At 33.0% G+C, this 27,517-nt stretch overlaps 2 protein-coding genes across 7 annotated transcripts; one reads left to right on the top strand and one right to left on the bottom strand.

Moving 5' to 3' along the window:
• Positions 1 to 218: 218 nt before the first annotated feature.
• LOC120627547 (electron transfer flavoprotein regulatory factor 1) lies at positions 219 to 1,107 on the top strand. Its single transcript, XM_039895551.1, has 2 exons — positions 219 to 397; positions 484 to 1,107. The coding sequence occupies exons 1-2, from the start codon at positions 353 to 355 to the stop codon at positions 691 to 693; spliced, it is 255 nt and encodes an 84-aa protein (XP_039751485.1). The 5' UTR covers positions 219 to 352; the 3' UTR covers positions 694 to 1,107.
• A 2,625-nt stretch (positions 1,108 to 3,732) lies between these two features.
• LOC120627275 (synaptotagmin 1) lies at positions 3,733 to 26,897 on the bottom strand. 6 transcript variants are annotated; one of them, XM_039895206.1, is made up of 11 exons: positions 26,787 to 26,897; positions 13,522 to 13,647; positions 12,804 to 12,941; positions 12,487 to 12,629; positions 12,137 to 12,235; positions 11,630 to 11,824; positions 11,365 to 11,541; positions 7,589 to 7,706; positions 6,169 to 6,302; positions 4,697 to 4,904; positions 3,733 to 3,987 (listed from the first exon to the last, which is right to left on the bottom strand). In XM_039895206.1, exons 2-10 carry the CDS (start codon positions 13,640 to 13,642, stop codon positions 4,710 to 4,712), a joined length of 1,320 nt encoding a protein of 439 aa, XP_039751140.1. In that variant the 5' UTR covers positions 13,643 to 13,647; positions 26,787 to 26,897; the 3' UTR covers positions 3,733 to 3,987; positions 4,697 to 4,709. The 6 variants fall into 6 exon arrangements, with proteins under 6 accessions (XP_039751140.1, XP_039751144.1, XP_039751143.1 ...); XM_039895210.1 differs by having other exon boundaries at positions 7,589 to 7,697; XM_039895209.1 differs by having other exon boundaries at positions 12,137 to 12,229.
• Between the last annotated feature and the right edge of the window lie 620 nt (positions 26,898 to 27,517).

The following is a 27,517-nucleotide window of genomic DNA, read 5'->3' as shown; positions in this document are numbered from 1 at the left end:
GAAATATAAAAAGTAGTCATGTACTTTTATTGAATCGATTCTGTATGACAGTTTCTAAAAAGTACTCGTGTTCGTGGCTCAGTCTCCTCCGGTTCATGTGGTTAAAGAGTTAAAAAGATCGTGGAATCTAATAGTTATAGTACATCCTAACCTTTAGTCTGGTGTCAGTTACATTTTAAACCATAGACAATTTAAAGTCTGTGTGTCTACTGTCAAGTTGATGTCAACAAAGTGTTGTGAATTTTGTCAACAATTTTTGTAATGTAAACTTTATTGATTGTCATGATAAATCTTGCAAGCTGAAGATTTTGGACTTTAACCCGAGTTCTTGGACTGTAATAACAACTGCACAATGTCACAGACACATAGAAAAGCCGTCCTAAACTTATATAAAACGGTTTGTACCTAAATTAAATATTAACCTACCTTTCTAGCTTCTTAAATCATTATTGTTTGTATAATAATTCTTTGTTTCTATTTCAGCTATTATTTTTAGGGAGAGATTGGCCCCAGGGTTATGATCTATTTAGAAAGCGTTTAAACAAAGTATTTGTAAGGAATAGTGAAGAATCCGATCCGAACAAGATTGCGTTGATGGTTAAACATGGTCAATTTGTTATTAAGGAGATTGAAGCACTTTATAAGCTTAAAAAATACAGGGCTATGAAACGCAGATACTATGATGATAATTAACATGTAATTAATGGTATGTAGAGAGCTAATGTATTTGTTACTTAATATTTTTAGCAATTTAATTGCATCATATGAACATTAAATGGTACATGATAGGTGAGACGATTCAATGTTATAATATATGTATATTTAACTAATGTACTATGGATACTAGAATTATTTGAGTCTTTCAAATTTTAAACTGTTCCTGAAATTTAAACACTAAAATATGTCTAAAATAAATAACAGAATGAGCTAGAGATATTTTAATATAAGCTTATAGTTTGGAAATATTACCTTTTATAATAGCATTAAAGTAATCAAGTTGATAATTTCATTGAAATATTACATTACTAGCAAGTATTTATATAACTCTGTGAATATGTTTTCTATTAAATAAAACTATAAAATCTATGTCATCTGGTATTATATTTGTTACGATTCACATAATACATTATTGTTTTTAAACTAGATTAAATAATAACATTTTACTAAAAAACATCTATTTTTATGAAAATAAATTATAACATAACATTATCAAGACTTAGTTTTGTTTTAACAGGCGAGTGATATGATAATTTTGTTGGATGAATTTTATGTTATTATGTACATTTTATATGATGATGTTGTTATCATTGTCATAGCGTAATTAAATTTTAATGAAGCAAAATAGCATCATTGTAAATAATATCTAACGTAACCTACACAAAACATTGTGTAATTATCCAAATAAATTACTTTCCATTTTCTTTTATTATTTGTTGTAAGACTATTATATTAAATAGTTACTTTCATCTTTAGAAATGACTAGAATTGCATTGTACTCCCAGTTTTTGACGAATTATTTTCAGCCCAATTGTGTCATTATTATTGATTTAATTAGCTCCAATTTTTTAAACATTATAAATTTGTACATGAACATATAATGTACTTGAAAACGACAGCAAACTGAGTTACAAGGTCTACTTAAAATTACAAGATACTATTCAATATATATAATTTAATATATTTAAATGTTTTGAATAATCATATTGTCAAAAAGTACCTACTATATTTGCTTGACTGTGAAGCAAAATACAACTTTTTACTCGTAAAGGATTCTAACAGACCCATGATTACAGTACTTTATGAGCTTAGTTAGTTATTTTCTAATTGATATAGAGATGAAATGAGGCAATATGGCTCCATCATATGCTAATCCCAGATTGGAATGATTAAAACAGTTTTAGCTATTGATTACTGCAATGTTTAATATTACAATGAATCAAGTGTTTGCTCACCGTGAATCTGTGGATGTATGCTAAACGTACAAACTATAGATACATATATTCCCATAATTAATTTATTTGTAAATTATTTGAACCACAAGTCTAGATAATTTTGTGTTGGTGCATTTTTATATTTTTGAAGCCAACCTTCAATACATCTAATTCTTTACGTGATTGTGAAATTTAACATGTGATTACATTATATACATAGTAACATACACATTTGAGAGCAACAACAGTCAAGCGTCAGCTAAGTACGTATAGTATAATATATTTCTCACACCAAAATTAGAAGGATTATTTGCTTATTACTAATTTCTTTGAAGACAAGTAATCAAAAATAGAGGTGTGCCAGATAGTTATGTTTTCAACTAATAGTGATGTACCTAAAAAATCTCACCTAATATTTCATCTTCGAATATAATATTTTTTATCCAAAAAAAAAAAAGAATTAATTTTAATTTTAAAATTAAGGTATTAATTATAAGAGCTTACAGAAAATTATTAGAAAACAAACAGATTGTTTTGTTATAATTCCATTATTACATTTATTGCCACTAATTATAAATTAGTAGTTGGCGCTATAACAAATTTATACATAGGTAATTAAAATAAGATATCTATTACTGCAAAATTATAATGCTTTTTTTTAAGTCTGTCATAAAAGAGAATAAATGCTAAGATTCTCATCCAGAGATCTGCATTTTTGGCGATCTAGCACATCTCTAATCCAGAATTACTGTTTTAATAATATGAATAATATTATCAAGTTGATGTATAACTTCTTTAAGATAAAGTGAAATTTATCTAGTTAATTGAGGGAAAAATATAAATTTTATTTACCTAATGTCAAAAGTTGGGCTAGACGTTCTGATGATTTTCGAAATTTTTTGGAGCAAACGTAGCAACAAGATATACAAATTCTACGAATATTGTGATATATAATTTATTATTAATATTGTGTATATTACAATAATTCATTATTATCTTTAGTAATACATATAAAGTATTTACCTACACTAATTTAAACATTTAAAATAAATAGAGTCATTGACAAACAACACGAATAAAAGAAGAGTTAGAGATGCTGTAGCACTTTAAAAGCAATATAGGTGTTGTATCAGGAGTGTTAGTTGTAACTTATTTTTCTCCAGTTTGTTCAAAGTAAATTTAAATTATTTAAGACATTACATTATTGGACCTATATTTTTAGAGTCTTAGAATGCAGGTTCTGAATGTCATGTAATAAGCAAACTCTGGGTAGAGGGCTTAATAGGCCAATTTTTCCTCTAAAGAAGGCAAGAACCTAAATAATGCCCTAGACTCTGTTAAAAACAAAAAAAAATAAGCTTCATATCTACACTGTACCTACAGAACTGGCCTTCTTCAGAGGAATCTATATAATAATTTACTTAAAATGTTAATAACACTTACTTGGTATTAAAATAGAATGTAATAAATTTAACAGGATTCAACTTATTTACATAGCTCCGATACAATAATAATAGTAGAGATTTAAATATCTAGTTACATAATGTACTTTTCGTACCTTAGGTAAACTATTGTATAGGTAAATTTATTTCATGAAATCATAATTACTGTATAAAATTTTAGATGGTCTAAATGAATGGCTTATCCTCTAAAAATAAATATTTTGTACACATAGCCGAAAATACTGCTTAAGAATGAATGGACGAATAAAAAACGAAGAAAAATTAAATTAAAACACAATATCTAACAATATAAATATTGAATGAAGTATTCATAAAATATATATATATATATATATATATATACGCTCATGCATACAGTTATTCCAAATAAAATAGAACTTATGTAATAGCTTTATAGGCATTATAAATTAAAAATGCTATTAATTTAGTAGATGTAAATAAAATAACAAATAAGGTTTAAATATAGGTAAATCATTATAAATCTACTTCTTCAGTTTCTATTCTTGAAACAACAGAATGAATAGTTTTCTGAAGTGGGTTGTTGAATAAGGCGATTTCCGTTCGTCTTCGATCTTCCATTGCTTGATGTCATTCTGTAATTATATCGTCACAAAGTGGTTAAAATGCAATATTTCAACTCACTTAATACAAAGTAGCTTATACCCGTGACATTGTCGCCGGTTGTTTTTTCCACGCAGTTTTTTCTCCAGACTAAAAAGTTAGTCACAAGCAATCAAAAATTTCGTCTATATTGCGGGTTAAGCACAACAAATAAAAAAAAACAGGCACTTACAGGATAAATAAACAAACATAATTAATAGGTATTAGTTTAGATGCGAGTGGGAGAATGTTTGTTTGTTACGTCTTTACTATACCGATCATCAAGTACCTAGTTTGTAGTTTAAAAACACATTGTCAGAGGTGCACAAAAAGATATAGGGTATCTTTCTGCTTGAGTAAAAACACTGTTTCGGGGCAATAAACAATAGATTTTAGAAAAAGGGGTAATTGATTGACAAATTTTCCATTCATTACATCAACCCATTACTGGCCAACTACAGAATACTGGCCTCCTCCCACAATGAGAAGATGTTAAGGCCGTTCGTAATTCTACATTTAAGTAAACGAATTAAAAAAAATATATCTTTTAAGTGTTTTAAACTCAATACTTTTACTGTTTACTTTTGAAACATCAAACATCCCATATTTTATCACCCATATTTTATCAGCAAAGGTGGTTGGGAGAAGAATTCGTTGTTTAAATATATCTAAGCTATCTCAGTTCGGGTGGATCATATTCACCTTTTTTATGGTCTTAATCTTTCTTCTCTCCATCTTCGGGATCCTTGAGTGTATGCCACTGAGCAATTGGGCGACGCGGACTAGCCAGCATGTCTGACCAGTGACGTAGTTCCGTTCCTGACGCGTTGTAGCCCAGCACGACCTTTCCAATGGGTTCCGAGGTGCCGATGCGATCGTAATCCACCACTGTTACCACTAGATTCACCTTCTGTTGTGCAGTTAGTAATAAAGTATTAAAATGTGAAAACAAAACTATTTCTAACATCAACCCATTAAAATCTATAATCCCTCAAACTAACATGGTTATTATGATCTCCTTGCTACTTGTTCTACATGATTGGTGCTTAAACATTCTTATGAAAGTGGTTTCAGTGTAATGGGTCAGTTTATAAAATAGCAGAAGTTTTCAGAGATACTACTTTATATAAGTACCTATACTTATACTAACTGTTTACTGTTCGATGATTCCTTTCTTCTGTAGTAATCGTTCTTACTTATTTATGCTCAAACATTTAGAAGTTTTAAATATTTGACAGGATACAATTTTGAGTTTTCTAGTATAGCATGCAATCAGTTGTGATCCAAAAATGTTTCTTTAGTTTTGTTTGCTTGGCTGGTCAGCTTTTTTCGGTGAAATACGCAAATAGAAGGATCCTCGATTTTTAATAAGAGTTTAAAAGCTAAAATTGCACTACTTAAGTTATTTCTAATGAGCGATGCAATCACTTACCTTTGATAAAGAGTATCTGAGTAAGGAGTAAGGTAGTTGCAAGGTAAAGGGTTAGACTGAAGCGTGATATGTATGAAAGCAAGAAAAAAAGATCCACAAGAAGAACAAGAGACTGGATTCCTGAACACCATATATGTGGGTAATTACAATTTGAAGTCACCAAATTGTAATGCAGTTACGAGGGGAGATTTTTAACACCACTAGTTTTACGGAGCAATTATGGATGTTATATTAACAGAACAATACTGTTAGATACGTCCCGAAATTGAGAATCTTTAATCGAAACAAAAAATTGTTACAACAAAAGATCAACATTTCCGACGAAGCATTCCTAAAGCCTTGTTTTGAAAAATATAACGATGGAAAGATAAGGAAAGGGTTAAGGTATTGGATACAAGACAGGCGAGAGGAGAAAGAGTAAGAGAAATATCTGGGGCATCGCCAATCAGTGTACTGAACAGTGTAATAAGGAGTAGTTAGATTAATCTACTGCATATAGGAATCTTTTCCATGGAAACGGAATGGACTGGATGAAAGTGGTGTGTATAACCATATTCACAACAATTAGAACACAACATCGATTTCACATTGCTAGGACAAATTTGAATGAGGAAAACTTTTTTTTTGTGTCACGATAGATTCGTGTTTCCTTGACATAATTACTTTTATTGTTTTCGTCACTCGTGATAATGTCCATACAATGTTTGACAACATTGAATTTTGATGCAATCTCGGCTCGCACCTGTATTTGTTCGAATGGTACTTCAAAAGTAAATGACTCGTTGTAATATGGATTCAGTGTGCATTTCTTGATGCTCGTTTTCTTCTTCTTGAGACGTTTTCCATTTTGCATGAGTGCGATCTTTACGTACGGATCTGTCGCCAGGCACCGATGAATCCGGATATGAAAAAATGGAAAGTAACATATTAGTTTTTATAACACTTGTGGTAGGTACAGATAAATATTACATAATAACAAGTAATGTAGTTATTGGCAAAACATAAAAAAATTATAATAAATTATAATGCATCCTCTTAGAGATATTAAAGGCAAGGTTCAGACGGTTAATGAATTTTGCGAAATAACCCAATTGTAATAAATGCGAAAGTATGTTTGTTTGTCCTTACTTTATGCCATAATTAAGCAACCAATTGACTTGATATTAGCGTAGAGTTGGTTGAAATGACGAAGAGTAACTTCTTATCCCAGGAAAACAAACTGTTCACACAGGAATAGTAAAAAGTCTCCGAGTTTACTTGGGACTGCTTGCACTGAGTCCGTCCGTCTTCCTGTCAGAGCCCAACGTTCTATTAAAATTAAATGTCAGAGTCATAACTTAAGAATTCGGCAACTTTGCATGGCGTTTGTAGTTTTGTTCAACTTTCTTTGAGAGGTGTCATCATACAAGCAAAATAGATGTATTTAACTAATACCGACACATTTTGAACCGTAGAAAACTATTTCTAACTGTTTTCAAAAGATTAAATTTAACTTTTGGTATATTTCAGCAGTACCCTGTCCTTATCTGAAGTGTATGCAGTTATAGCTCGGGGCGAAAACCTCTAGTTATTGACCGTCTGAACATTCCCATAATGATTTTATAAAAGCTATAGATAAATAAAATGGAGTAAAAATTTTTCGCCTTTAGTTTTGTATTGTACCTACTCAAACCTGCGTAATGTATGAAATTTACTATAAATTATATATAGTGCTACTAATGGTCTGCAAGCAGTTTCAATTACTTATGTGTAAATATATATATTTATATGGCTGTTATATATTATGTTACTAAGTGCATTTTGTTACCGTAAATGTAATGTTATTTTAAACTTTTAAAAATAATTATTAATTACACTAATTTGATAAGTAAGGCTATGATTAAAGTTAAAACTCTTCAGTAAATAACTATGTTTGTCTACACAAAATGAAGATTTTCTAAAGTGTCTGTAACTGTAAATGAAAATGGTATTAAACTGAACCGACATGCAAGGTAATTGCAACAATTTTTCGAGCATTACAGCGAAGTAAATACAAAATAGGACACATAACATGTCTGTTTTACCCTAAATATTCCTGGAAGTAGACGGTAGTGTTAGAAGTGTTCCTTAAATAAAAATATAATTAATTATGCTACAAGCTAAAATTATAATGGTAACATTACCCGATAAGCCACCGACGTCCATTTTCTTAAGATTCTTTGCCTCCAAAATAACGACGGTCAATTTTCCAGCAGTTGGTACATAACGTAAAGAGAAACATATGTCGCCAAGCTTGTTATCCTGAAAAATTCCACAAAATAGGATATATTATTTAGGCAATTAGTAATTAAAGAAATTCCACTACTTTTGACGCCTTGTAACTAAGAATAATTTCACTTCTAAATAAACTTGTAGTCATATCCCGAGTTATTAATATTGTAAGTAGGTTGATTGTTTTGTGTTTATTTCTAGGGTATTGGAAAGTGAATAGTATGGAAGAATAAAGGGGAAACTTGTGTAAGGAACATAGTATCTTAGACAGGTCTGATAAGCTGTTGAAAATATACAAATAATATACGGGCTCATAAATATCGCGGCTTAGGGCGGATAAGGGTAATAACTTTTTAAGGAAAAATAATATAAATATAACAAACAATAGCTCCGTGTAGTAACCTAGAAGCGTTTTATGATAATAAATCCGTCGGCACAGCTGACCAGTCAGTGAACATGTTCGAATTTCACATAATAACATAGTAAAAAATGCGTTAATACAAATCGATTGAATAAATTTTTGCATAATTGCATATTAATAAGTACTTATATGTTTATTGATAAACCGCTGAACTTAGATAATGATATTAGATTCACATGTTTATAAATAACTGAAAGAACGTGTTGAGTTTCTAACATATACAATTTCTAGCTGAAAGTTTTTAAAACACTGATCAGCTTTGCCGAATGTGCTTAGGATGCCACAGCACAGAGACTCAAAATTAGCCTCAAACAGAACAGAATTTGCAACTAGTTAGGTCTTCAACAACCATTTCATTGCGTTACATATAACGTTTTAGCATAGATGACATTTCATCTAAGACATTAAACACGTTACAAACATTTTAAATAAAAGTCTATAGGTTGGGGAAAAACACAAAAAATATAAAGTCCACATCAAACCTACAATAATAAAGCGTTAATCCGTTGAATATATATGGTTTATAGAATTAGGTAAATTATTACGATCTGTTGCCGAAATGATGCCAATTTCTTGTTTTGTAACACCCAGCTCAGATCATCAAAGCAATACCTATGCTCACCTTGCTGAAGAACCTAGAATGTTTGAAATGAGACGATTGACGACCCTAAAGTAAATATTTATACTCGCCTAGTAGGTACAACCTGGAGATAGACTAACCATTTAAGAAACAGATCGCAATTATCTAAAGTTTGAACATTTAGATAATTCACACATACATACTATTTACATAAAAAGGCTAACCAATAAAGATCCAGAAAGAAATGCTGCATACAATATGCTGTACTCAATACTTGCTTAAGATCCGCGGAAGTTAAACTATTCGCATTTCTGTAATGGATATTTTATAGATGCAATACAATACATACATTCCGAGGATTACTCTATACATATAGGATATAGGTAACATCACACTAACACAAGGGTAGACTAGTGGTGACCTCACTGCGTATGAAGTGCCAAGCTTGCTGTTAGGGACGATGACTGGTAGATAAACTATGTTTATTGTATTTTATCATAGAACCATAACTACGATAGAGTCTTTCACAAATTTGTTGACGAAACTATTTTGAAATAATTTGTCCTGGAAAATCAACATAGTTTACCTATTAATAAATAATAAATAACACTTCATTATTAAGACGAGCTTTCATTATGACATTGTAGTGTGTTTTATCATTTTGTCACCATAATATGTTTACATAAAGTATTGAAGCACAGGAATAATATATATTTCGGTACAGAAGTTTGCATAGAGAGACTGTGACAACTCTTCTTTCGTCGGTCAGAGGATGATCTGTAACATATATTGGGCAACATTTGATTATTATACTGCAATATTTGATTTTATATACTTTTCCATACCATAAGAGACTATGAGAACTCTTATTTATAATTATGTTATGAAAGACTTTAAAAAAATGTAGCAAACTTTTTGATTTTGATATAAAATGAAAAGGTTGTGTACTGCATACACAAAATATGAAGCTGCGGTTTGCAAAAGCCACATATAGTGATGAAAAACATACAGTAGTCAGTCACTAGCTACGGTAGATATTTGCATTTAGATAATATTATTAAAGTGTTACACATAATATTATATTGTCCTGAATTGTCGTTTAAAAGATTACATTTAAACACACAAGAAGTATTCTCGCGAAGGAGTTCAAGAAAACAGCAATACAGGAGCAAGTAAAGCACAGTTATTAATGATCATGCATCATTCTCCAGCCGCTATACAAATTATATTATAAGTGTCGGATGGATGAACAGAAATATAAAAAAATAAAAGAACATGGTATGATAGGTGACATCGGGTAACGGGTGAATATATTTAATATAGTAATTGATAATTTATTATATATTGATTCACTTCACTCTTAATGTGTATACCTAATTTATATTTCACATTGCTGTCCCAATTTTACATTCTTTTTCTCTCGACTATATCGAATTTCGTACTGATTTTGATGCATCCCGGCAAATTTATAAAAGGTAATGAAACGTGTTTATAATATTTCAATATACATCTCGATGTGTCTCAAAATAATACTTACGTGAATGATCATTTCGTTTTTGAAGCGGCATGCAAGATTGTTCAGGACACAATCAAACACAGCCAAGCAGAGCAGAGAAAATATGTAGAAAAAGAGAAAAACCAAGTAAATACATTTTTGCTGTTTAAATTAATTTTCAGAAAATAAATGACGACTCAATCCATTTCGAGGTACCTTGACTGCTTCGCCGCACAAAATTACGAGTTTTTTAAATAACGAATTGTGATTATGAAATATTGAAAATATGAAATATGTTTTGTCAAGGTTCCTCTGTTTAAAGTGCAGTAAATTTAAAAATTATAATCCACCCTCTCAATAAAATTAAGGAAAGCTTTTCTTTCTAATTCCCTTTTTTTTCTATAATACAAATACAGGTAATAAAGTGTTTTTTTTTTCAAATAAGTATCATCGATTTTTCTTAAAGTAAATTAATAATTTTATTAAAAGGATAGAATTATAAATAATGCTGTGCTAGTAAACCACACCCATCTTAAAAATATATTGTTAACGTATTAAACAAAAAAAAACAAAAAACGATAAATTTGGGTATGTTTTACCAGTGTAGCCTAAGCTAAGAAAAAAAGATAAATATGTCTCCTCAGTTGATATTTGGTTTCCTACATAATATTACTTATACCTTCCTTTCTTCGAAAATCTTATGCTTTTATGTGCATTTGTGAGATAATGTTTGTATACCATACATGTACCTAGATGGTGTGTGTTAACCGAAATGGATTGTTGATGTGACCTGGGTGTAACGGTTAATTTCCTTGTCATTAACTTCACCAATCATGATTTTCGCAACATACCTAAAGTATTTTTAAATTGACTGACGCCATGCGATGTGACGCTTGCCCAAATTCTTATAAACATAACAATACCTTTATATTCTCTCTCTATATCTATTAAACCTTAACATAAAGATACTCTAACCACTCCAAATGATGCCTAAATCGTGCTGAAAAGTAAACTTTTATGATTAATTGTTAAGTCACCAGTGCTGTAATTTATATTGGAATATTAATACCTACGTTGGAAACTCTTATTATTTGTGTGCCATTTACGACAACTCATTGAATATACCTGCTATGGAGATATTAAAATATCAAGTCTCAGGTATAAACTTTAATTTAAATTTTTCTAATCGCACCTGGCCTCCCTCGCCTTCGACACTCTGTAGTTCGCGCCACTCTTCAATTGTCTGTGCTAGATCGACTTGGCACAGGGGTACCTTTACTTCGCCAATTTGATCGTGCTTGGAGAATCGGTCGAAATCGAATATCGCGAACACTAGGGTTTTGTTCATTGCATCAGCGTATGGCACATTCTGTACAAAAATATTCAAAAAATAATTATTGTTAAATATCTAATTTATTTTTTTATTTTTTTGATATTTATTAGGCGAGCAAACTTGCCTTAAATACAAAGGTTTCGTTAAAAACAGGGCTCAGTGTTTTGCGGTGTACTTTGGTTTCAAATTTCTTTTTCTTATCAGGCAGTAGGTACACTTTCACATAAGGATCTGACGTTCCGCCCATGTCTAAAGCTGGAAGCTCTTCTGCTTGGATGACGGTCACTGATAGGCTGTTGCTATTAAAGTCATATTCCAGCTGTAAGAAGACGCAAAGTAAAGTTAATTACTTATAAAATGTTTCAATAGTATTTACAAGTGAAATGGTCCGTTTGGAAGTGAATATTTTTACCGATGATTTAAAATTATAGAACTCTATAAAGTGAAAAATTAAATCACGACAAACATGAACCTGTTTTCAACAAAACTTATAAAGATAAGACTACGCAAAAATAAGTAAAAATATGAAAATGGACCAATGAATTTTGTTAGACATTTCGAAAAGTACAAATCGGTATTCAAGCTCGTTTCCTGGTCCTCCATAAGAAGCTGCGAGATTCTCGTCACATACCTTGTACTGGATTTTTCCTAGCTTCTGTTCCTCTTTCTTGGAGTCCCCGTCGTCTGGTTCCTCAGCATTCTCTGTGAGCTCCTCCATATCCGGCTGAACCTACATGCACGTCCCGCGGCAAATTTCACATGAATATAGGATATCTTATCATTAAGGTTATGGATATATGCCTCAAATTTGGGGGTTTTTTGCTTCGATGTAAAGATATTTAATATCAAAATTACCAGATTTATCTTGAACTTTATCGTAACCATGAGTATTCAGATGATGTATTGAGTAAGTGATTGAGTTTTATGACTTAACGAATAAGACTTTGTTTCCTCGTTTGACTAATGGTCTTAAAACATTACCTTTTCCTTATATGCTGAGCCTAAAAGTTGGACGGACTTGAAGTCGACCCCTTTCATCCCTTTTTTGCCATCCTTGGATCGGCGTTTGCGGAAGCATCGCCGAATGCAGCAGAAGCAAATGCCCAACACCACGACTGCCACTCCTATATGAAACAATTATCAGCGCTATAGTGTATTTTCACGCTCTGACATTTGAAAGGTGCTGTCAGTTGAAGAGAGTCGAAACACTGCATAGCTATTCCGACTTAATGCCATGTTTATTAAATCGTTCTTAGTGTACCAAATTTTATGGCCGAGATGTAATTGAGGAGTCTTACCCACAAGAATGGCAACTAATTGCCATGTTTCCATATTCATCTTGTGAGCGATCTCAGCTGTTTTCTCCGCTATAGATTCTTGAGTGGTAGTCGTTGTTGGCGGTCCTTCTGACGTGACAATGGGACTTCCGGACGCCCCTGCAAATAAAATCGGAGATCAATACAGCTTTATAATAATAATTGGTGCGAAACGTCATAAGATGAATCAATACTGACCTTATCTAAGTCAACTGCATTTAGCCTTTATTCTTTTGACAATGAATGAATACCTAGGTTATTTTTATATATTATTCTTCAAAATAAATAAAATAGTTTACCTATAGGTAGGTACTTAGTTTTTAATTAGCTATAACAATATTATTATACAAACCAACTTGTATAGGTAAAAAGGTATCATGAATAAGAAAGGTTAACTGAACTAAGTATTCGTCTATCAATTCCAGATCCCCATAGAAGACACAGTTATAATGACCACTATGAAACCCTTGAGAGATATATCTATTACGTGCGTTGCTTTTTGTTTCTTCAAAGGTAATATATACTTATGTATACGTAAACGAAATCAAATGATTCGAATTTAGCTTTTGGCAATAGCGTAACAACTTTTACTAAAATGTTAAGGTTTTGGATGGTATCTGTTCAGCTTTATGGTGGGTATGGAAGAAGCTTGGTTTAGGAACGATAAAACTCATGAAAAGATAAAAAAGATACCATTTACCTGGTGATACAGTGGTCATGTTTGAAACTGTAACATTAGCGTTGGTGGTGGCTGGGGCCTTTTCGCTGGTGCCTTCGGCCTCGCGGCGCCACCGCAGGTGTACCGGCAGTGGAGGCGACATCGTAACTAAGGAAAAAAGTTTCATCAATTATCAATAAATTGTATATCTTTTTGTAACAAATTACCAGATGAAATCCTTGAGATGTCTCTCAATAAGTTCAAAGTTCGTATAAAACGTAAGCTTATAGAAAAATCCTATTATAATATTAAGGATAACATGTATGGAAAAAAAGCTTAGGTATGAATTGCTTTAACTTCATAGCTCAACATTAACTAGACTGTGAGGTGGAGATGAGAAAAAAAACCTGGCTAAGTTTTTTGTGGGCTCTTAGACCTGAGCGCGTTTAGAACCCTCCTAGCTTTAGTTTTAATTTAACGAATGCAGTTATCACCTTTACTAACATAAGTGTAACATGTTAAATGTATGAACGCTTCATAAGTGCCTGTTATAAGGTCTACTTACATGAATAAAATATATTTGGATTTTCAATGGTAATAAATTCTTTGGCGCAGTCGTGAGTGCTTTAGCTTAATATCTGTCGACTGCTGGACTAATTCCTCGCTTCGAAATCGCTACTACCAACGGGAGGTTTTGCCCATAATCACAACCCTCTGCAAACGGGTTGGTGATCGCAGTAGATGCTAGTAGTCGCATGCTAGTGTAGCTGCCCGTTTTCCTTTATTCCCTGCAACGCTTCGTACTATTCCCATGGCATGAAATGGGATGACAACTGTAGTCTGACTCTGATTTGCTCACATCAAAAGGTACAGATACCTACCTATACCTACTTGTTTTAAATTTAAACTGTAAGGATACATAATATATACCTAAAGGTCAACTAAATTCTTTTACATGAAGGAAAAATGAAAATCCTTCAGCTACCTTAGAATACAATACCGGACGAAAAGGTTACTTCTCTTAGGTTTCCTTAAAAATATGGATATGTTGACCTTTGCCCCGATTTGTTTTGTCTTTGCCTTTTACAAATACAAATTCTTGAAAAAAATAAGTTTTCTTTATTTCAAGTAGGCTTATCGTTCGGGCTCTTTGTATGTCTGCTCATTGTGACTACCATTGGTACGAAATGAAGATTAAATTGAGAAGTAGCCGAAAAGAAACTCGTTATATTGTTTGTTATAAATTCACAATGCGTTGCTAGCATAGTGCTTGCTCTACTTGCAAACGTGTTTCGAAGTTAGTATCTACTAAGATTTTTCATTAATAGTGTTGGCGACAAAAATCTTTTGTACTGTTACTAATTGGTACTAAGTCTAAAATATTCTATAGTCATTTTACTATTTGTGGACTCGTTACAATAATTCTGATCCTTCTGGGAAATTTCTAACACATGTTTTAGTTTCAACCGATCACTTTTCAACCACAAATGTAAGGGCAGGAAGGACACGAAAATTAATTAAGTTTTTGTTTTAGTTAGTTATATATATAGAATGTACTATTATTTTTCAAGTAACTGTTGAAAAATGTAGTTGATTGGTTAAATACTTCGGGCGTGAACAAAGCACACAAACACACAAACAAACACACTTTCGCAATTATAAAATAAGTTAGGAAGTTAGGATAAGCCCTAGGAAATCGAATACCGGTGGGCGAAAATTATGTTTTCTAAAGTGGCTCGTGATGTATCGATCTCGGGTAGGTAGAAAAGTCATACCGCCAAGAGATAAAGCGTCCCGGTACAATGCTGCACAAATTCCATTAGGAGTAGAAAACGGTTGGTTGAGTTCAAAACTGGAATGATATACTTCGGGTTTTATGAATGTGAGTTTCTTTATACTAACTAATCTTCTAAATGCCGGAATTATTTTTTCGAAAAAAAAGCAATATGTCGACTGATTGGCCCCATTTTCAAGTTATTCATTTTGTATTTGTTTCATTCAAGATGCCAGCTACATCAAAGCACTTAATAATATAAGTAGGTACAATTCACGACCTTAACATCCTATTAGCAAGCTCAAAGTCTACGATTGCCAACTATGGTAGGCCTTTGAATTACGATGCCAATAGTATAGTTATGGCTTAACACATCAGGATAAATGCGATTTTTTGCCTGCAAAGACCTCACGCTTAGGTGTTATTTCCAATGTCGTTGAGAATAACAGAAATACTTTAACTTTTAGTACCCTATATCTTGTATGTTCTATCTTGTATATAAAAAACGTCGGTTTGTTCACTCTCCTTAAGGGCCAGGAACATTTGATACACTGCCAACATCTTATAGTTACGTCGGTACGCCTACATGCTTTACGCCAATAAATTTATATTCTCTGAAATTTTGCCTATAGTCTTAACGATCCACCCACTCTTACCCGATCAAATGTTTGAACCTGTATCTATAATAAAAACAAAAGAATGATGACGAGAAAACATGTAAAGATACATGTAAGTATGTTTATTGAATTCGGGGCAAGCAAAATAAAAGAACGGGGAGAAATGGAATATAGGGTGTAGATAAAGTTCAAACGTATTCCCATTTTCTCCCCGCTGCACCAATTAACACTGTCCAATTGTAGCAAACCATTTATATAATAAAATGATTACTTATGGAATTATGAACCCATGAAATAGCACTAAGTATATCTTTATTGAATATTAGTAAAACAATATCCACTACCTACGCAATAACACATTTCTTTATAAATAATATATCTAGAACTAACGCAAAAATATTAAAGAACGTTAAACCATATTAAAACTATTTGAAGCTGCACAGTTAACATCTTCCATTTCTGGAAGAGCCTACTTGAGTACATACTTACCTACATTCAGCCCTGGTCTCCTTACAGACAAGCTCACACTAGGGATTACGTACGAATAAGCTGTAATGCATAAGGCGTTTCGCTTTGAAAAACTAAAACGTCTGGATAACTTCACCACTGACCTTATTTTCTCCCTAGAGAATTGCTACCGAGTTGCAATTATCAATTCCTAAATCGGCAGTCACTAAGCACGAGTTTGCTTCATTTCTGTCGAATTTAATATTCGAATGGAGGCTTGGCGATGTACTGAAGCTTGGATGGCGGAGATGCGCGCGCAAGCGATCGATTGCCGCTGCGCGCTGGTTTCGATGTTTCAGTTCTTGGGCAAGACATGACGTTTACGTCACACATTGCGTACATTGACGACTATGCAAAGACTGGTAAAACATTGAATGGATGACGAGGCGTAAAGAAGTTATGTTTACCGATACAACCAATGGATAGTCAATTGTATAATGAAAATGATTGGCCTAAAAAATTCGATAGTTACCTTCTAATTACGTAACGTACTAACGTGTGTGTCCTATTTTATTACTTAATGGTATTTCTATATCTGCATATAGCCTAGTTTAAACAATAGGTATAACTTGTATTGTTACCTATTAGAACAACTATCGACCTGAACCGATTTTGACTGGACTTTCACAGGCAGGAGTATAAAATACTTAAACGTGTGGCATAGGCTAATTTTAGTTTAGATATTCATCGCTAATGGATGAAACGGGAGTTGAAAAAATAGTATAGTATGAAATTACTATGATTTTTAATATTAAAGAAATTACAATTAAGAAGGTAGGTAGATCCGAACAGATTTTTTTTTACTAAAAATCACCCCAATAATTAGCCTAAATTAAAATAATCTGCATTTACTTACATCAATAATTTTGAGAAATACTTACTGATGTCTTTGTTTGAAAACCAAGATGAAGGGATGAAAGGTACAATTTTAATTACGTGCAGTAGTAATAAAAAAAAATCCTGAGGCAGATATTATTAGAAATCTGTAGGTTTGATAGACACTAATAGGTGGCTTATATGAAGAACCAACGCCCACGCTTGATCCTGGATTTCAACGCGTAGGTAGGCAATTTCTTGTCGGGGAATAAAAATATTTTTCTTAAAAAAGTATCGCATATTATATATGACGTTTAAAGTAACAATAACTATTTTAAAAAGATATACTTAAGACACTTGATTCATAGGCACACACAGGGAGTGGTAGAGTTTCGTAAACTTAAAAGCTCATCGTAAAGAATCATCGTAGCTGTACTACGATGATTCCAAACAAAACAAACTTTGCCGCTTGAGTTTTTTAATTTCACCATCTCTCATTGATTGGCACTTTGAACTATTTAAAGAGAAAAATAGGAAATAATCAGCAGCAACGAAAATGCTTAGCTTAGTATACCCATGCTTTTCTAACACTTACGTTGCCATCTATAATGGGGCATATAAAAAAATTGTGGCAAGGGCAACGTATAAAAGAAGTTATTTTATCAAACTAGGTACCTAAACCGCAAGTAGATGTTATTTCACGGGATAAGTGATTTCTTTCATCTTTCCAGTTACCACGTAGACAAAGGTTTCTAAAGTGGATTAGGGTAAATAATGTTGAGGGACGGTCAAGTAGGTAAGGCGGGAAGCAACGATCCCCCAATGCTATTTTGGTGAAGATCTGAATAGGGTTCTGCATTGTACAATTAAAGAGATTCTTAAGTTGAATTTTTTCCATACTTGCGATTTCGTGTATCTTTTATAAAAGTTCATCTTTTGGCTTTCTGGACTGGTGGCGTCATTTTTGTTTTTAAGGGCGCCGAATATAAACGGAACCCTTAAACTAAATTGCGTCACCTTTTTCTCAAAGATTGCTTGAGGTACAAAACTCATACTGACCAAATACTAACTAACTGACCATTTTAGGGGCTGTTTTTAGATAGAAGTTATACTATAAGTAATTTACGTTTTAAAACAGTTAACCTAAATACCGTCCTTATTGAGTAACTTTTATTATGTAACTTTAAAAAGGTATGACTAACCCCCATTTATCCCCTTAAAATCTGAAATAGAGTCCATACTTATTATACTCCACTTGACCTAATATAAGTAATTTGACCTAATAGCAACCTTACTTTAAATTTTTGATTCCCATTCTAGCAACAATTTAATCAGAAACTTGGAACACTTACAGCGTTAAGATACCATTGAATTTGTATGCAGTATATATGACAGTATATATGACAGTGTAAAGAAGAGAAGATAAATACAATTTTTGACACAATAAATCGTTCTCGGTTATAACAATAAAGCAAGAAATAAATATTTTCTAAGTACAAAATTTTTAAGTCGGTGCCTTTTAAAATGTAATAATTACTAGTTATTTCCCTTGATACTACTTATATAAAAGGTAATGGTATACAAACACTCAGAATCTCGGTCTTAAGTCAGTTCATAAGACGACTAACGGTTGACCTGCGCAGTAGACAATTTTGACAGCTGTTTGCTAAAGAGTATATTACAATTATATTAGTTAATAAATATCTATTTCTTAAGTGTTAATTCTTATGTTATTAGGATAAATTCCACCCTGCGCAGTAAGAGCACTATTTACGAGACGCGCTATGCACCCCCAGCCGTTATTGACAGAAAGGACCTTGACGGCAGGCCGCCGCGCGCCGTTACGATGCGCGAAGATCGAACGGACAAAGGTACAACCAAGTGATCTTGTTATGGGTTCCGTTTAACGAGAGTAACAAACCTAAAACTTAGTCAGAAATATACAAATATGGATAAACCGTTAAGCTCGAATTGATAAACCTCATATTGGAAGTGTATTAAGAAAGAATCGAATGTTAATATTAGTGTTACTTAGTCACTACGTCAGTGACTAAGTTACATTTGTTAATACTAGTTAACATTTGTTAAATAAAACAAAACGAACAACATGTAAAAATCGTCCCGAAAAACACTACAAATATTAAAGATTTAAACTAAGATTTTCACTTATAATACCACAAGAGCTTCAAAATTATCGGGTATTTCCCGATAGGTTCGTTGCAAACAAATGAAGGATTAGCAGTTTTTCAGGAAAAATCACTCGCGCTTCGCGCTCGTGATTTTTTAACCTGAAAAACTTGACGACTTTATTTGTTTGCAGGGAACCTTGAGGGAAATGCCAGATAATTTTGAAGCTCGTGTGGTATTCGGGGGATTATTTTTCCGTCCCAAATGTCGGCCAATAGAATTGCACCATGAGACGAAATGTACAGTTAACAAATAAGAATTTCATAATGAATAAATATAGCAAAATATATATAGCAACTACCAGAGAAAATTTTCAAAAAATTATCAGTATAATACCATGTAGGTTGTACCACGTGACGTCGAATGGTGCAATTCTATTGGTCGATATTTGGGTCGGAAAAATAATCGTGGTTAATCAACATTTCTTAAATATAGTTCAATGGGTATATACCACGATAATATTTTTGGATTTTTTAGATTTGGAACTTATGTATAGTATAGGTGAGCCTAAAAGAGACAGTATATTTTTTTTTTAGCACTGACAGTTTTGTACAATCAACAATAACACCTAAAATGAGACACTAGCGTCCAATTACCAATACCAGTATGGGCTATTACTATTACAACAGATATAACATTACGTGTAAACAAAATTGACTTGTACCCACTAACGTATAAAGAATGTTCAACGGCCAAGTCACACAACATTAACTATAATAATAAAGAAATCGCAGTTAGAGACTTGGCACAACTTTATCTAGATTTCATTACTTTTTAGAGATAAACAAGCAGCTTCATCGAGACTTAGCTAATTTTTTACAGAATGTTTTTGGTGGGATAAGCTTTTACGTCAAATATACTTCATTGAAAGATACTCTTTTAACGGTAAACTACAGAATTACAACTTGGGTTGAACCCATTAAGTAAGCGTCGACCAGTAGGGTAGGTGGTTTAAATAAGTTTCAACAGAAACCTAATAAATTATTTAGGTTTTTGTCATAGATGATAAAAAAATCTTTGTTCTGTTTATTTTTTAAGCTTTAAATTTAGATGAATAAAATATATTTGTTGTAGACTTCTTTCTGTACGCCAATGCAAAATTAGAAGTAACTTTTGTTTTAAGTTAAAACTAATGTATCAAAAGTGCCGATATAGGTTTGTTTTACTTCGACGTTGCAAACGGTCGGTATGTAACCATAATTTCTGCTCAAGGTACGGCTGCCCTATTTTCTTAATACAACGTGAATGACCTTGGTGAGACGTAGGTCAAGTTGGAGCCCTTTCTTATAAGTATAGACGTGAGTACTGAAAACCTTAAAGTTGTGGCATAAGAGCTATTTAACGAGTATATCACGAATGTATAAAAAAGTATGCTAATAGGTTTGGTTCTACATCAGAATATGATGCTTGGCTGAGAAGTTGGATGCTTTTATGAACAAAATCGTTGGCAGTGATCCAATATATTCTTTAAGAGGGACGACGGCGTTACGTCGTCTACTGGACGAGTTTAAAAGACCTTTATTCATGAAAAGATGCAGTTAATATTTTATCTACTGTCAGGGCTTCTGATAACCAGAAGGTTATGGCGATTATGTATGGAATGCATTATCATAACTTTGTTTTATGTGAACAAATAAATTTTCATTTCAAAAAAAAAAATTACTTGTTTAGATGGGTCGTTAATTTTGCGGACCGCGTACAACTGCTGATAAGTGAATTTCTATAATCTGTCATCCGCTTTTTTGCACAACATACCCCGATCCACCGCGTTGTACCGCCGGCCCCCCTCTTTTAGTTCTTATAGCCTGATTCTATAAAAGCCTATATCAAAAGCACTGCAAGCGCGTGTTCCAGAGCTGAGTATGATTGAAACAAAAAAACAAACTCTTCAATGTTACCATTACTGTTCTACCTAACACTGGGTATGCCAAAACCATAACGATTCAGGTGGGAACATGGATCGTGATGGTTTTGAACACCTTCTTTATCGTGCACAGTAAATGAATGGCTCATAATTTCATGCCTCATAGAAGAGAGGGTTTTAAAGAATAACATATTGGCGTATTCGTGGTGTAAAGTATTTTTATAATACAGACTCGCAGTTTTAAGTATTAAAAAATTATAGAGTTTTAATAAAATAGACTTCAATGTTTCTTAACGTTCGGGTGAAGGACCTTACCAAGTAGGGAACCTGTTTTTAGCTCGGGTTAAATGGTACTGCAGGATTGATAGCTTAAGCTTAGCTATAGCGTCTTCCACTTAATATCAACTCAAGTACCATTATATCTAGTTCCTTTAATAACGGGTACCTTAAGAAATATTTCCTTTCAAAGGACTACCTTAATAAATAAGCTGTTAATTATTCCCGTAATCGTTGAGAAAGGAACAAGGTCAACATCCCACTTAACCCGCGTAGACTTGAAATTTTCCATCAAAATTAGTATAATTAACTTTTAAACGCAGCCACTTCTAATGATATCGAAAATGTTATTAAACTGGAAACTAGGTCTGCTATTCAACAAAGTTTTTTTAAAAACTCCATTATAAGGTAGGCTTTGACTGCAATCTCACATGGTTAGCGGGCTAACTTGATTGAGATATAGCAGTTATATTAAACGGATACCCGTAAACGGTCGAAATAGGAGATCCACGTAAAAAGAGCGCTTAAAGGCTTTTGGTGGGAGAATAATATGCGAATGAGAGGTAGAAAAAGCGTAGTTATTATAAAAATTAGTTTGCACAGTCATAAAGTATAGTCCTATGTTTAAACATAGGCAATAAATTTCTCTTCTAAATGAAAGTTTATATGAAGAACATTATTATTATTTAATTTAAAGGACAAACCAATTTCAAAATAGCGTATCATTGATTAATTTTGATACTAGATTCAGGGAGATATTTAAAAGCGATCAGAACCCCTTTGAGAAATTATATAAACTTAGAAGGATAAGTACAATTGTGAGCTTTCTCTTAAATTTTGATTCAAAACCTTCTCTTTATAGGCAACTTTTCAGGCTATTGAGATATGAAATTGGTATTCGAAGTACGTTATATTGGCTTCTATAAGCTAGTATCTAAAGCTCTAAAAATAGGCGACATTTAAATTCTTTAAGATACAAAGGGAAATCTCGTGAGCTTCAGTTCAACTTCAAATAGAAGGCCAAAAAAATAAATATTTTACCAGTTTCTCAATATAATTATAGGTAGGTACTCAGTATCGAGAAGGGTATGTGGTCTTAGAGATCGAACATAAATCTTTACTTAATTTAGGTCGGGCGTGTACGGAATAGGGTAGCCATTTGAAGCTCATAATGCCTCGTTAGTCCAATTTTATTTCAAAATGAATGAGATTTTATTGATATCTAAATACCCTGATTTCGTCACTGACTCATTGATGATGATAAAAATTTTAGGGTATTTCCTAATGTCCTAGAAATCTGAAATTTGGTATTTAAACAAGTATTAGTACTTACACAAACAACAAATTTTTAGCTTGTAACTTTTGCCCCCCAGCCCCTTGAACTAGGAGATGGAAGTTTTATGAGACTTCCGAAACTTTGACGCTAGAGGTCTAAATATGTATAGAGTTGTTATTATGAACTAGCTGTTGTCCACGTTTATGACGAATAAAAAGTTTTAAAAATTTTGGGAACCGTTTGTTATCGTCTAATCTTTGCAACATTTTTTATGTTTTTGGTGGTATAATTTATTTCATACAAATCAGATTCCTTGTTATGTATTTTTGAGCAAAAAATAATTTTTCTGAGGCACCAAGATACCCCCCTACCACTAAAGATAATCTTAAGTATAGTCTTTAAGTAAAAAACTTCATCCCAATCGTTAAAGCCGTTACCGATTATAGACACAAATAATCAAAACATAATAATTACAAGAATCACTCGATTGAATATAGTGCAGAGATAGAATAAAAGATATCATTATATGCTGATGGCAAATCACACTTCGCTATTTGACAAGAAACAGCGCTGCTATTTGCCATGGATTTTCCTCTCTTGACTTATCAGGCTCACAAAATCGGGGTTCATGCCTGATAGAGAGATTGCGACTCGTTCAAATTCTCTATCCATTAGGTCAGCTCGAAATCTTGGCTTGGGATCGTTCTTGGTAAAGTGGAGATCGATAAATATGGTCTCTTCAGTTTCTGTGCGAAATGTATCTTGCATCCACATGCCCGAACACTGGAGGCATGCATGATTACTGATTCCACAGTCATTGTTTATGTATAGCCCATGATCTGAGCCAGCTATTAATTTTAGTTCCTCTTGAAAGTGTCGTTATAAATTATAAAACGATTATTGCTGTCTCTTTTCTCATTTCACAATTCCTTACATGTTGCCAATGACGCCCCACGCAGTCGTGGGATGGTTTTTGGGTAATCATAATGGTCTTTGGCCCAATTTCTATATATATGATTCAGCTGGCTTGGCATGTCTCTCTATTTTAAAAGCCATGTCTCTGTCTGAGATGAGAATGAAGCTGTATGCAAGCGCTTCTCAGTAAATGTCCAAATGCCCACCTTTTATTTCCTTTATTCAGAGAATCTCACAAGGTAGGACCACCGATTGACTCCTGCAAACTACTATTTCATGATATGGGGTATACTGATCTCCGTCGGTATATATTTTATTTACTGATCTTTCTGTCTTACACTTAATTTGTGAAGGATTATTTGTATTTTAATAGGAAACTTTCCACAACCAAATGGATTCCGACTGAGGGATTATTTAAAATGTTTCTGCAAAATAAAGAATTTGTTTTTGAATTTGAATTTGGACGACAAGCATTATGGAAAGCTTTATAAAGCTCGTAATCAGTGATATTATTAATACCATATTTTTTGCATGCCCTTCCATATGTCGTTTTTTAGGGCATGAATCCGGGAGAAGATTATCTTATAAAGTATTTTTTGTCTTTCACTGGCAACAAATATAGTTGCCTGTAAGCCTTGGCGTTTATGTAGTTTCTCGGGAGAATGTGCCACTTCAATCTACTTAAGATTATCTTATAAAGTATTTTTGTCTTAAACTGGCAACATTTATAGTAGCCATGGCGTTTAAGTAGTTCTCCTTTTCAGGTTTACGTAGTACCAAAACTTAGATGATCAGCTGTAGACATTTGTTGAATAATGATAGGAAAAGTTCCAGATCACGGGATATTGCACGATCGCAGATGCTGGCAGTGTGGCAAGCTGAACCGGTTTAAGCTTATCACCAGAACCTGGCACGGCTTGCAAATCTGTTTTCGTAAAGACAAAGTCTTAAAGTTCATTCGGAGACCAGCCATTTACAGGGTTGACCTCCTTTTCAATTAGTAATTCTTATGAGCTTTTCTGTTGAGCTAATCGGACATATTCTTATTAAAAGGTCTCAGTGCTATTGTCGAATTCGGTCTATCTTCTCATTTTAATTCAAGTTCTTAGGAGATTTTAACCCCCTTCAGACCCACCCATATTCCCTCCGTATCCTGTTACGATTCAGCTTAAATCTCTTAAGGAAAGATTGCTCATCGCACCTTCTACAGCCTTCAGTGTGCGGTATTTGTCTTTCTTAAAAACTTCTCAACCTCTCAAAATCAAAGACTTATGGGGAATAAGACCTAACTTCGGTGGTCAGTTGCTTCAACTATGATCGTGGTTTCCAAAGAACACACGTTTACTAATTTTATTTTATAATAACTTATATTATCTTTTAGATTCGTAGGCAGTCACATAACTATTTAATTTTAAAAATCAAATCAAGCTAAAAAACTACTGATGTGTACCTAATACGTTTAGACTTTAACTTGTAGCGTCCCTGTGCGTGTAGAAGATATTATACGTATAGGTATAGTATTGATATAATACTAGGACACCTATTTACGTATGCAGGGAGCGGTAGGGGGCTGTCGTGTCGAGTAGTGAAGATTTCTTCACTGATCCGGAAAACAGCTTTGTATTGGAAGCCAATCGTTGCGCAAACTGAATGCGCGAAAGATGATGTGACAACATGGCTACCATTATTTGAACTTCCTTTGATAAAATGTTTTTTGCCAATAGTTGGAATTAGTTAAGTACGTATGGTAGTTATAGATTACTTTTGCATGAATATTCATTTATGAATGGTATTATTGTTTGTTTGCAGTAACGTCGTCTTTGCATTAAATAGACCTCGTTTGAGTACTTGAAAATAAATAAATAAAATAAATAAGCTAATTTGCTAATTCATTTCTATAAAAAGTTTAGTAATATGCATTTCATCATTACCTAATATTTCAATAGTTATTATAAAAAAAATATAATGTATGATATATAACTCAATGAGTTGAAAACAAAACGCTCTTTAACACATTGTACATTACTAAACATATTAAGTATAAAAATAGAGTTATACGGCTCTTGTTTAATAAGATAGGCATATCTTTTTGTTTATAAGTAGATATATTATTTAAGAACATTCATGTTTATTTATTTTGAAAACTAATAATCACTATCCAAATACTTTGTGATAAAACAATATACCTACTTAGTTTTATATTTATTTTGGATTTTGTTTATGTATTCTGATAAAAAATTAATGCGTTCGACGGAAACATCACGTGATAACAGACGAGATAAAATCACTCTAACATTACTTGATTCACATAAATATGATACCTACCTCATTTATATTGTGTCAGCTGTCTCATTTTCAGTCTTACAATAAAAAATTGAATATTCTTATATTTTTGTTAGCATTCCTTTTATTGCATATCAACTTGACAAAATATATTTAGATTTATTTGTTACCTCTTTTTCTTTTTGTATATTACAGTAAGAAGCCTAGAGCAGTCTTGTAATAACATAAGGAATCGATTGACACCCCATTTATTAAAACCAGCCCGCCTGCAGGTTGTCTTTAGTGCTCATTTAAACACACAAGTATACACAAATGTAGATAGATATACTGCTAATTTTCCTGTCTTTGCTTGGTTCGTGCAGGTAAAAAGACTGCTATTAGGCAACCAACCTCCAATACAACGCTAACTCATAAGAAGCATCTATAATCCTAAGATACATGTATTAACTATATTACAAAATATACTCCAGTTTCATATTTATTACTATTATTTAATATCATTATCTTTTGACGCTCATATGAAAGGCTTCCGCGAAATATTTGCACTATTGATTTTTCTGTTAACTGCGTATTTTCATATAAAACTCCGTTAGTCACTTCGAAATATAAATTTGAAACGAAACTAGTATTCATGTGTACAATTTGTGAGATGTGGTCTTTTTGATGCAAGGCATTTTTACTTGACTCCTTCAGGATCAATATTCGTGTTGCGCCTGGCTCGCGTCGGTATGACCCGTTTTTTATAACCATTGTCTAAATTACTGGTGAAATGGAAAAGTTATGGTAGCTCACCTGTGTTTATTTAGCTAAAGGAGGTAGAAACCGTTGCATAAATATCCCATCATGCAAATATCACTCAATGTTTGTACCGCGTCGCTCGCAGCCGTCAGCACGCGGGTTACGCCTCGAACTGATGTTTCAGAGGCGCCATGCGGCAGAAGCTTTCAACTTTTGTAGACTTTCCTGGCGCAATGGTGAGCGCTGTGATCTTATAGGGCAGGTCTTGAGTTCGATCCCCGGTGGGAGAAATAAGGGAATTTATAATTTCTGAATTTTTCTCTATCCGGTCTAATGAAGACATTGGCCTGCCTTGTTACTCTACTGATAAAGACGTGCACAGTTATTTAGTGTTCCGGCAAGATGCTGCGTAGTATGGTATGGCGGTCTGGGTTTACTGTTACACCAAAACAGTTAGCCTATTTCCATATTAAACAACTTTCTAACTTACCACCAGGGGAAATTGCATACAAGGAATAGCGTGTAGTGGAATTAAAAATAAACCGCAAACTTAACGTTTCAGCGTTCAATAGATGGCGTTCTTAAGGTTCTTCGAATAATCTAGTTATCTTTAGAATATCATCTATTGCCTAAAAATTATAGATGGATTGTATTCAAAATGAAATGTGCAAAGTTCAATCAAGTGTGATAGTTCATCTTGTTACAGGATAAATTGTTAGAGGTACAGAAACAATTGTCATATATTAAAAAAATGGCTGGTCGCCATCTATCGGCCTGATAAGGAA

Source organism: Pararge aegeria, chromosome 11 (assembly GCF_905163445.1).
Source record: "Pararge aegeria chromosome 11, ilParAegt1.1, whole genome shotgun sequence".
Classification (NCBI taxonomy): domain Eukaryota; kingdom Metazoa; phylum Arthropoda; class Insecta; order Lepidoptera; family Nymphalidae; genus Pararge; species Pararge aegeria.
The sequence above is the reverse complement of the archived record's forward strand: the minus strand, read 5'-3'. Positions and strand labels throughout refer to the sequence as shown.